General features: G+C 43.3%; 1 protein-coding gene across 4 annotated transcripts in view; it reads left to right on the forward strand.

Moving 5' to 3' along the window:
- The first annotated feature begins 4,049 nt into the window (after nt 1-4,049).
- The window catches only part of TARBP1 (TAR (HIV-1) RNA binding protein 1), a 78,002-nt gene continuing 69,733 nt past the window's right edge, over nt 4,050-12,318 (forward strand). For 2 of the 4 annotated variants that reach the window (XR_004257950.1, XR_004257951.1), the window contains exons 1-4: nt 4,081-5,049; nt 7,818-7,915; nt 8,260-8,329; nt 11,452-11,600. Coding sequence is in view for 2 of the 4 variants with exons in the window: in XM_032242314.1 (XP_032098205.1) it covers nt 4,119-5,049; nt 7,818-7,915; nt 8,260-8,329; nt 11,452-11,600 (1,248 nt within the window). In the remaining 2 variants the exon portion in view is untranslated. Of the gene's footprint in view, nt 5,050-7,817; nt 7,916-8,259; nt 8,330-11,451; nt 11,601-12,318 lie in introns of all 4 variants that reach the window. The other 2 variants (XM_032242314.1, XM_032242315.1) reach the window with 2 other exon arrangements.

Genomic DNA, 12,318 nt, shown 5'->3' on the forward strand with positions numbered 1-12,318 from the left:
GGAATGATGGCCATTCCCCTAAATAGGGAATTCCTGGGAAGAAGTCTATTGGTGAGGAGTCATGGTGCTGGGGGAAGGGATGAAGGGAATAAGGATAATAAGGTTAGATTTGTAAAAGTGGAGACTGAGAATGATGTCCTGAGTAATATTCAGGTGAAGATATGTGGTAGGCAGTTGGAGAAATAGGTCTGGAGATGTTTCCTAAGGATAGATCTCAGGAGAGAGACCTGGGCGGGAGATATAGATTTTTTTTCATCATTAGCATGTAAATGGTAATCAGATCTATAGTGTTAATAAAGTTATTCAGAGAGAATTTACAGAGTGAGGAGAAGAGAGACCTGAAGATAAAACCCTGGAAGCATCACTATGGACAGGTCAGGACAAAAAAGATAATGCTGAAAGAGATGGAGAAGAAACAGCTGAGGAAGCAGGAAAAATAAAGAACAGGAGGAAGCCATAGATGAAAATCAGAGAAAGACAGTGTTTCAAGAAATAGGAAATACTCCACAGAGTCTATTAAGAATAAAAAAGGACAGTTTTGGCAATTAGGAGATCGATGCCCACGTTGGTGAATCAGAAAAGTGGTGTCGTGGGAAATATTCTGGCAGACCAGACAGTGCAAACATGTTGTGGGTAAGGAGGGGAGCTCCATGTGCCTGGGACATGGGGCGGGGTAGGGGAAATCAGGTTATGAGACCAACTGGCTTTCCCCAATCCCAATAAGCCTTCAACGCCATGCTCTGCAGTTGGGCTTTATTCTGTAGGCAACAGGGAACAAAACACATAGGCCAACTTGTTTTTTTTTTTTTTTTTTTTTGGTATTAAGTCGTTTTTCAAGATTGAGGTGGTTTTTCTGCAAAGCAAAATGCATAGATCTTAAGGGTTCAGTTCAAGGAGTTTTGACAAATGTGTAACCAACACCCTGGTCAACATAAAATATTTTCATCACCCCTGAAATTTCCCTTGTGCCCAATTCTAGTCAAATCTCTGCTCCCTACGTGCAACTATTTCCTCATTTGTATCCTTCAGATTACTTTTGTCGATTCTTGAATGTCATATAAATGAAATTATGAGGATGTAAACTTTGTGACTTGTTTCCTTTGTTTAACATATTGTTTCTGAAACTTATCCATGTTGTTGAGCAGATTAACAATTTATTCTCTCATTGCTGGGAGCATTATTATAGATGTAGATCACAATGTTTAATTCATTCTTCTATTTGATGCACATTTAGGTTGTTACATAACACCTCTTAGGTTGTTACAAGCCTTTGGCTATAATAAATAACATTGTCAAAAACATTCTTCTGCAAGCCCCCCTTTTTTTTGAAACATGTTTTCATTTATTTTTAGGTAATTACCTGGGGGTGAAACTGCTAAATCATAAAGTAGCTATATTATAACTTTATGAGAAAGTTTCTAAAGTGACTGTCCATTTTCATGCCCCGTAGAGTTCCAGTTGCTCCACACTCTTGGTCTTTGCCATTTAGTGTTTTCGATCCTTTAAATGTTAGCCATTCTCATCAGTATGAAGTGGTATCTCACTGTGGGTTTAATTTGCATTTCTGCAATGAGTAATGATGCTGAACACTTTCCAAGTGCTTATCATTTGTGTATCTTCATTCGTTAAGTGCTCAAGACTTTTGCCCATTTATATTTGTTAGATGTATGTTGAGAGAAATGATAGTTGTCTGCACATTTTATATTGAAGGTAATTGATATTTACCGACACATTCTAAAAGGGCTTAAAATAGAACCATTTATGCATTCTGTCAATGAAAAACTGAATGACTCTGAAATATGAAAAAAAAGTCTTGCCTGTGTAATGTCAGATAACTTTAAATTGTATAAAAGACTTTAAATTTAAATAACTTTATTTTTTGTCTTATCATTATGTTTATTACACGTCAAGCTCTTTGTAGTTGGGACCATGTTTTCTCTATTGACTAAGGGGCAGATCTTTGGGTTAGCAGCAGAGAAAACCCATGCCATCCAGCCAGTTTGTCTCAAATTGAGCCAGGAACCAAATCAGCGCCATTCATGCTGAGGTGAGGTTGTCTGTTTCTGTATTTAGCAATGGATGCTGTCAGAAACACAGAAAAGACAGACACGGGGACTATTTTTGAGTTTGCACATGGGAGCACATGCATTGTGTGGGAGGCTCTGCATCCTGGAGTCATCTTGGGCATTTGGTTGTGAGGGCTGGCGTGGGCATCTTGGTTTTAGCTGAATCCTGGCACATTGCTATAGGTACATTGCCATAGGTACGTTGCTATAGGTACCTCTGAGGCAGGAGAATAGGGCCTGGAGGCAGGGAAACTAAGGACATCCTAGAACCAAATCAGGTGGAAACACTTCAGCTATGACAGGAAATACCATCTGATTTACATAGGGCGTACACCAAGTAAATAACTTTGTAACTTCATCTTAGCCTCATTTACATAGTGTGTACCAAGTAACCGATGGAAACCTCTATAGGTATTTAAACCCCAGAAAATCCTTGAGCGGCTTGGTCAGGTCAGCTCCCACCCTGTGGAGTGTACTTTTTCAATAAATCTCTGCTTTTGTTGCTTCATTCTTTCCTTGCTTTGTTTGTGCGTTCTGTCCAGTTCTTTGTTTAAGAACCTGGACGCCCTCCACCGGTAACACTTCTCACTTCTGGCCTTGAGTCTAAATCATTCTTGTGTTTTCATTACTACTTCTTACTTTTTGAGGCAGAGTTTTGCTCTTGATGCTCAAGCTGGAGTGCAATGGCATGATCTCGGCTCATTGCAACCTCTGCCTTCCGGTTTCAAGCGATTCTCTTGCCTCAGCCTCCCGAGTAGCTGGTATTACAAGCATGTGCCACCACGCACAGTTAATTTTTGTATTTTTAGTAGAGACGGGGTTTCACCATGTTGGCCAAGCTGGTCTCAAACTCCTGACCTCGTGATTCACTCGCCTCGGCCTCCCAGAGTGCTGGGATTACAGGGACGGGCCACCACGCCCGGCCGAATTCATTATTTTTAATGCAGATGTCCAGAACCAATTTTAGACCTATTGTGTCGGTCTCTTTGTGGATAGTGCCCAGCATGCAACGTTTTGAAAATAATCTAGGCCGGGCGCGGTGGCTCACGCCTGTAATCCCAGCACTTTGGGAGGCCTAGGCGGGTGGATCACGAGGTCAAGAGATCGAGACCATCCTGGTCAACATGGTGAAACCCTGTCTCTACTAAAACTACAAAAAAAAAAAAAAAAAATTAGCTGGACATGGTGGCGCGTGCCTGTAATCCCAGCTACTCAGGAGGCTGAGGCAGGAGAATTGCCTGAACCCAGGAGGCGGAGGTTGCGGTGAGCCGAGATCGCGCCATTGCACTCCAGCCTGGATAACAAGAGTGAAATTCTGCCTCAAAAAAAAAAAAAAAAAAAAAAAAAAAATAATAATAATAATCTAAGGTGACTGTAGTGTGCACCTTCTGCAAACCAGTGTACGCTCACATGCAAGTCTGATTTAGGGTCCTGGGCAGACGAACCTCCAATCAGGAATCAATGGAGTTGGAGTAGATACATTAACTTTTAAGGAGGGCCTCATTTCTCGTAAAAAGCAAGAGACCAGGCCGGGCGCTGTGGCTCACGTCTGTAATCCCAGCACTTTGGGAGGCCAAGGCCGGCGGATCACGAGGTCAGGTGCTCAAGACCAGCCTGATCAACATGAAGAAACCCCGTCTCTACTAAAAATACAAAAATTAGCCGGGCTTGGTGGAGTGCGCCTGTAGTCCCAGCCTGTAATCCCAGCTACTCAGGAGGCTGAGGCAGGAGAATCGCGTGAAATTGGGAGGCTGAGGTTGCAGTGAGCCGAGATCGGGCCATTGCACTCCAGCCTGGGCGACAGAGCAGACTCTGTCTCACAAACAAACAAACATAAAACAAGAAACCAGATAGGTTCTAGGCAGGGTTGGTGGCAGGAACCCAAGGCGCGCTGAACCGGACCAAGTCTGGCTGAGATCCCCCTCTCAGCGGCCGCGCGCCCGGCTCCGTCAGCGCACGCGCACGCAGGAGCCGGCCCGTCCTGTGCGCACGCATCGCGCACGCCGGCGCCTTCTTCTGGGAGCCCGGGCCGGCGGCGCGGGCGCGCGGCAAATGGAGGGGGTGCTCGCGGAAGCGCTGCTCTCGGAGAACCGGGACCCTCGGGCCCTGCTTGGGGCGCTGTGCCGCGGGGAGGCGTCCGCGGAACGCGTGGAGACGCTGCGTTTCCTTCTGCAGCGGCTCGAGGACGAGGAGGCGCGCGGCGGCGGGGGTGGAGGCGCGCTCCCGGAGGCGGCGCGCGAGGTGGCCGCAGGGTACCTCGTGCCGCTGCTGCGGAGCCTGCGCGGGCGCCCGGCGGGCAGTCCTGACACGGGTCTGCCGCCGCGCCACCGCCGGCGCGTGCTGAGGGCGGCGGGCGCGGCCCTGCGCTCGTGCGCCCGCCTGGCCCGGGGTCCGGAGCTGGCTACCGCGCTGGCTAAGGAGGCGCTGCGCGATCTGCTCGCGGGGTGGCGCGCGCCTGGCGCCGAGGCTGCCGTGGAGGTGCTGGCGGCCGTCGGGCCCTGTTTACGGCCCCGCGACGACGGGCCACTGCTGGAGCGCGTGGCGGGGGCCGCCGTTGCCCTAGCGCTGGGTGGGGGCGGGGACGGGGATGAGGCCGGGCCCGCGGAGGACACGGCGGCGCTGGTGGCCGGGCGACTGCTGCCGGTGCTGGTCCAGTGCGGCGGGGCGGCGCTGCGGGCCGTGTGGGGCGGGCTGGTCGCGCCGGGGACTCCCCCGGGGCCGGGCCGCGTAGAGGCGAAGCTGCTGGTCCTGAGCGCCCTGGCGGAGAAACTGCTGCCCGAGCCGGGCGGCGACCGCGCCCCTGGCACGCGCGAGCCGGGCCCGGACGCCCGGCGCTGCTGGCGCTTCTGGAGGACGGTGCAGGCGGGGCTTGGCCATGCGGACGCCCTGACGCGCAAGCGAGCGCGCTACCTGCTGCAGAGGGCGGTGGAGGTGTCGGCGGAGCTGGGGGCCGACTGCACCTGCGGGCCCCAGGAAGGAAACGGTACCCGCCTCTTTGCCCCCCAGCCCAGTCCTGCCTACTTGGCTGACCCGGAAGGGAGCCTCCCTGCTTCTGAAATCTAGCTTCTTGGGGCCGTCACTCCGATCCATACAGGATTTGGTTTTTCCGGGTTGCTCCCCTAAAGCCCGAAAACCTTTGGGACCCCCTCTCGAGGGTGTTCTCTGCAGTGACACAAATCACTGCAGTTGAGAACGTTCTGACCCAGAGCCGGTGGAATACAGCACCCGTGGAATAGTTTAGGAAGATGATGGAGCCCGTGCAAGATTTTACAGACCCATATCTGCACTTTATCATGGCAGATTCATCCCAGTAGGAACCGTTGACAGCTATCAGATTGAAAGGAAAATTATCTGTACTGGCCAGTGAATTGAGTCTTGGAGTGTTAGAATTAAGCGTCGTAGAGGCCATCACACTCTTTTGAAATTTCCCCTGGTAATTAGGAACAGGCTTTACTAATATTTGTTAAACATGTCGACCTTTTGAGTGTAAATTGCTATTGATTTAATTGAATCAGTTTTTCTTTTTAACATTGTTGAGCTGTGCTCCCTGCTACTTTGTGGAAGAGTAATGAAACAGCAAGGCCTCTCTTCATGGTAGTATATTACTGTTTTTTTTTTTTCTTTTTAAATTTTTGTTTTTTTTTTCTTTTTTTTTTTTTAAAAGATGGGGTTTCACCATGTTGGTCTCGAACTCCTGACCTCAAGTGATCCACCCACTTCGGCCTCCCCAAGTGCTGGGATTACAGGCGACTGTTGATTGGTTTGACTTCAGTCATGTTAAATTTGCGTTTGAACTATCAAAGTACAAAGTAGATTGACTCAAAATTGTCTCAAAATAGAATATTTCTACTTTTTCACCTGCAGCTGACCATTTATTACAGGTAAAGGATTTTCGTTTGAAGTTGTGAGGTTATATTTTCAAGTAATTTTAAAACATTAGATAGTAAATATTTGAACAGTCCACAGATGGGTGTGATCATCCCTTGAGTTTTCACTGGAAAACATTTGAAAAATCATCAAAGTTAAACATTCATATAGTTGAATGAATAAGTTATTTTGCAGTTTTAAGGATAAGCAATAGTCTATCCATGTTTCCCGTGACTCCCATTTTCTCTGTTACAGAAAGCAAATCCTGTTGCCTCTTTCAGTGGAATATTTTGGGATTTACCGCCATGTCTTGACTTAATATGTCTTAGTTATAAAATATAGTCACAGTTAAAATTTTGGTTAAAAGCATGTTCAGCATTTATAAAATTATGACTGTAAATGCTGCTCACAGGTGATCTTTGTAGGAAACGGATACTTTTTCTTTTCCTGCGAGTTCTTAAAATTTTTTTCTTTTTTCTTATTTCCAACAAACCCACAGCAGAGTTCTTAAAATTTTGACATTTTAAAATGTGTTTAGTTCTTTCTATACTTACCATGAATTCCTCCTTAAATTCTTAGCCAGTTGTCTAAATCTTTCCTCTACAAAATCAGGTATCAGAGGTGTATTTTTTTTTTTTTTTTTTTTTTTTTGAGACAGTCTTGCTCTTGTTTTCCAGGCTGGAGTGCAGTGGTGTTATCTTGGCTCACCGCAACCTCCCCCTCCTCCCCCACCGTGGGTTCAAGCGATTCTCCTGCCTCAGCCTCTGAAGTAGCTGGGATTACAGGCATGCACCACCATGCCCAGCTAATTTTGTATTTTTAGTAGAGACGGGATTTCTCCACGCTGGTCAGGTTGGTGTAGAACTCCTGACCTCAGGTGATCTGCCTGCCTCGTCCTCCCAAAGTGCTGGCATTAACAGGCGTGAGCTACCATGCCCACCCTCATCAGAGGTTTTATAAGTTTTCCTGAAGAAGCCTCTCCCAGAGTCCTCTTACATGCCCAGATGTGGCTGCTGTCTCCCTGTGCCTGGTGCACAGACCCTCACCCCAGGATTCCCTTCACTTGGGTGCCCTGTTGGATCTCATTTCCTGTAGTGCATATCTTCTTTTTTGCTTTACTCACTTGTGTCAGTGCAGTGCATTCTCTAGCAGTTTCCTGAAATAGGATTTTTTTAAAGCTTCTGTATGTCCGATAACTCCATCACACTGCTTTATGTCTGCTGTCATGTTTTTATTCTCTCATTTCCATTTGACACTTTTGGAGTTACTCTCCTGAAAATCCTCATCTGCTCATCTGTTTATGCATGTTTACCTTTTCCATGAGATCCTTTAGCATGTTAATTATGGTTATCTGCAGGTTCGATACCTGGACCATCTAAGTTTGGGTTTGTTCTCTGTTGTGTTTGGTTATGGAATCGCTTTTTTTTTTTCAATCTTACTATAATAACAGAGATGGAAGTAAATATTTTTGCCTAGGGATAGGCACCCTTACTTTGTGGCGTTGAGTTAGTCTAGTTGGTAGTTGAGCTGGGTTTGGCATTTGTTGGTATATTTGCTTTCAGTGCACGCTACAAACTTTTCCCAGGTGGATTTGGTGGCTCCTTTACTGTTATAGTGAGATTGTTGGGGAGAGAAAGTAGAGCTTAAATGTGCAAATCTGCCATTTTTACCCAGAACTCCAAAACAGTAATCCCAGTTAAGAAAAAAAAAAAAAAATCTCCCTCTGAAATTCCCAAGCCGCCTATCCAGGCTTTGAGACAGGGGCAACTCCATTATTAGAAAATACATTTGGTAATAGTGGCATTATTTTAAGAACTGCTGTTGTTGAGAAACTTATGAAATTTGCAAAAGGAAGAACTAATTATCTTTTTTAAACCATATCAGGCCCAAGTTTGTTTTGGTGGTCTGAGAAGAAAAAAGATGAGCTTCTGAAGTTTTGGGAAAATTATATTTTAATTATGGAGACTTTAGAAGGAAATCAGGTAAGTGTTTTTTGATTTTAGCAAACCCTACAGTAGATAATTTTTGTTTTTTAAAAACATTCATTAAAAGCAATACAAAAAGACCAACTCAGATACAGCTGGTGATGATAGAATCCAAGTATACTTTGTTTTCTGGTATAAATGTAACTTAGAATGTAAGTTCTTTCAGGAAATTAAATAATACTTTCAGTTAACCTAAATTATTCAAAAAATTTAATCTTATTTGATCTTCCCTTGCCATTCTAAAACTTTTAACGTTTCTCAGCATCACCCAAATAGCTTGTCGTAAAGCATAAATTGCTGATGTATTTTCATTTCATATGTTTTTATGCTCTTATTTTTAGATACATGTTATAAAGCCAGTTTTACCAAAGCTGAACAATCTGTTTGAATATGCGGTGTCAGAGGAAAACGGTAATGATTACTTTTATTTGATTTTTTAATAACGTTCATGGTTTTCTCCTCTGATTTTTATAACTAATTCCTCTTCATTGTAGAGAATTTTGAGAAATTATAAAAGTTACAGAAGAAAATATGAATCATCTTGTAATGCTGCTACCAAGAGATAATAGCTGTTACCATTCCAGATTCCCCCCTTCTGGATCATGTTGTCCATGTTTATTTCACTTAGCATAATATCTATATCCATCTCCTCATATCCTTAAATAGCCTTTAAGAACACAATTTTAAATAACTGCGGAATTTTCTATAATTTAGAGATATGGTTAATTTTTTAAACAGTGGTGATGGAAAATTTCAAACATTTATAGAAGGAGGAGAGCGTGTATGGCGCACTCACACACTTAAATAACGATCCTCTCATGGCCAGCCTTGCTTAGCGTATCATATGAAGTCTTTCCTGTTCCCTTCTCACTAAATGGTTTTGAAGCACATCACTAGATGTCCTGTCATTTTATCTATAAATATCTTAGCACATTTCCTTAAAAGATAAGTTTGTAGGGTTTTAATGATAATAGAGTCTGTGGTTTTAGTACCCACTGTTTTGTTTTGTTTTGAGATGGAGTCTCGCTCTGTAGCCCAGGCTTGAGTGCAGTGGCACGATCTTGGCTCACTGCAACTTCTGCCTCCCGGGTTCAAGCGACTTTTTTGCCTTAGCCTCCCAAGCAGCTAGGATTACAGGCATGTGCCACCATGCCTGGCTAATTTTTGTATTTTTAGTAGAGACGGGGTTTCGCCATGTTGGCCATGCTGGTCTCAAACTCCTGACCTCAGGTGATCCACCCACCTCGGCCTCCCAAAGTGTTGGGATTACAGGTGTCAGCCACCGCAATTGGCCAACAGTTGCTCTTTGGTATGAATATAACTGCTTTTCATTCTTACTCTCTTAGTATGTCTTTTCCAGTGTTGTTAGAGTTACTTTTCTTAAGCTTTCAGTTATTGTTCTGTATCTTGTATTTCTTAGGAAGAGAAAATACCAGGATATAAATTTAAATACTATTTATAAGCCCTTGATCACTATCTTATGAGAGCTTTTTAGGAGATATGCAGTGAAGCTGGAGCTTCCTAAACTTATTTTATAAAATTAAATTTAGATTAATAAAATAGCTAAATGCAGGCCAACAGTGTTTTATGTTCGTATGAATGCTAAAATGCTACATTATTGTGTTTACACATGAGAATTAACCTAGGTAAATGGTTTTTAGTGCCTGCTCTAGATAATTACAACTTTAATAGTTTGACCTCTTAGGAATTGAGCTTTATTCATTTGATTGCTGTAGTTGTTTTCTGATATACTGGGATTTTTCACAGAACATAAGCATCTGTAGTTACACCTGGGGCTGGAATTTAATTGAATCTTGTTGTGACCTCACTTATGCATTTACCATTAAAACGATGCTCTTATTACTGCATTTTGCCCACAGCTCTTGGCAAACCAAATCAAATAGCAGTGACTGATTTTGAAAAATTACCATTGCCAAAGAGTTGAACAAGCATCTTGGTGTAAATTACAAATAATGGATTAATTTGTTTATATAATGTCATGGGTTAAAGATGCTAAGTATTTTTCTCTAATAAAATTAAAAGATATTTCAAAAGAGAAAACATCTCTAAGATATTCATTTATTCTATTTTTTTATTTGCTCACTCATTTATTTACTTAATAAATATTTACTTAGTGTCTAGTATGTTAGTTGGTGCAAAACCTAGTAATTACTGGTGGTAAAGTGGTGAGAGAGCTGCAGTATTTTTCACGTGACTTTTGTTTTTTCTATGAAACAATAGTTTTGATTGTAAGGTATATGAGGGGAACAGACAAGGGGCTGATGAAATGGACTGAAGGGTGAGTGGGGTAGTCAGGGAAGGCCTGTCTTAGGATCACATCTAAGCTCAGAGTTCAGGCTGAGGAGGCACCGCCTGCTATGCAAGCCCTGAGATGGGAGCAGCTGTAGGAGGCAGAACAGAAGGACCAGCAGGGCTGCAGCAGAGCTGGTGTGTGGAGCAAGGGATGAAGTTGGAGTGGCAGTCAGGATCCATTCATCCCTTCTTTGGACTTTGTTCTAAGAATAATTGGGAGATGTTGAAGGAATTTAAGCAGAAGAGTGAGAGTTTCAGATTTCTGTGTGAAAAATGGATTGAAGTGGAATAAGAGAAGAATTGGTTGAAACTATTCCAAATCTGAAGTTCCAACCTGCATACATGGGGTAGTATTTAATTTTTCTACACTGTAGCAGTTATAGCATTCAGTTATAGTCTTCCTTATTTTTTCAAGACAGAGTCTCACTCTGTTGCCCAGGCTGGAGTGCAGTGGTGGGATCTGGGCTCACTGCAGCCTCCATCTCCCAGGTTCAAGGGTTCAAGTGATTCTCATGTCTCAGCCCCTTCAGTAGCTGGGATTACAGGCAAGTACCGCCATGCCTGGGCTAATTTCTGTGTTTTTAGTAGAGACAGAGTTTTGCCATGTTAGCCAGGCTGTGCTTGAACTCCTGGCCTCATGTGATCCACCTGCCTCAGCCTCCAAAAGTACTGAGATTACAGGCATGAGCCATTGCACCTGGCCCATTTATAGTCAATCAAAATGAAGCTGCCTGAATGCAGAATACTGAATACCAAAATTATTTTGGTTATTCAGTAAGAGAACGTACTCGGCTGTGACTGAAAACAGGCTGAGTGTGGTGACTCATGCTTGTAATCCCAGTGCTTTGGCAGGCCAAGGATAGAGGATCACTTGAACTCAGGAGTTCGAGACCAGCCTGGACAACATACTGAGACCATGTTAAAAATTTTTTAAACATTGTCTGGGCATGGTGGTGCATGCCTATAGGCCTACTATTCAGGAAGCTGACACAGGAGGATTGCTTGAGCCCTGGAGTTTGAGGCTGGAGTGAGCTGGAATTTTGCCACTGCACTGCAATCTGGGTGACAGAGTGAGAACCTATCTCTCAAAAAACAATAACAAAAACTTTTATAGTGTTATAATGAAGTAACTGTGTTTGTCTATACATGTATTTATGAGTATATACTCTTTATGGCAAAACAGAGAATCAAATATCAACATTAGCTGTTTATTTCCACAGGATGTTGGCTCTTTCACCCATCCTGGCATATGTGTATTTATAAAAGAATGTTTGAAAGTGAAAACAAAATCCTGACCAAAGAAGGTGTTATCCACTTTTTGGAGCTATATGAAACAAAGATTCTTCCATTTTCACCAGAATTTTCTGAGGTATGGCAGCCTGTCCCCTTCCTTGCTCCATTGTTGAAAGATAAATGGTAAAAATACACTAGGACTCTGCATCAGCAAGTAACATTTTATAGATTTGCATCCAACAAATCATATTTCTCTAAACCTAGCCATCCTATTTGGAAAAAGCTAGTGTTGTTTCTCAACAAGCAGAACGGTAGAACTGCCTGCATTATTACCATCATGGAAAAGTAGTTCTATGTTATCAGTATTCAAAACAGCGGAAGTCAAGAATCATACGCATAAGTCAAGTTTTCACCATAGGAAAACTGTGGTCTAGAAGCTTTCAGGTGATACTGTCCTCATGGTTCTGATCCCCTGATTACTGCTGTTTAGTGATGCTACTTCCCCAGTTCTGACTGAGTGAATTGCTGTTGTCTACTATGTGAAACAGAGATTGCCTTCTGATCAATATTTATTAGAATCTATACTTCCATTTTTGTCAGGAACTACACGAGGCAGAGACAGTGGGAGTTACAGCTGTGATTTTAAGTTTTATGTTACGGTCCTGTGTGTGTCCCATGATGACTTCCTTAGGTAGAGTAACCTGCCTCTCATTTAAAGGTGACCTAAGTCAATTTTTTTCTTTTTTCTTTTTAAGTAGCTTTTTTTTTTTTTTTTTTTTTTTTTTTTTTTTTTGTGGTGATATTGTTTTTTTTTGGGTGGGTGGGGGTGTGCAGGATTTTTACTTCTGGTCCCC

This window comes from Sapajus apella, unplaced genomic scaffold (assembly GCF_009761245.1).
Source record: "Sapajus apella isolate SASKATOON/1434 unplaced genomic scaffold, GSC_monkey_1.0 scaffold49, whole genome shotgun sequence".
In the NCBI taxonomy this organism is placed as follows: Eukaryota; Metazoa; Chordata; class Mammalia; order Primates; family Cebidae; genus Sapajus; species Sapajus apella.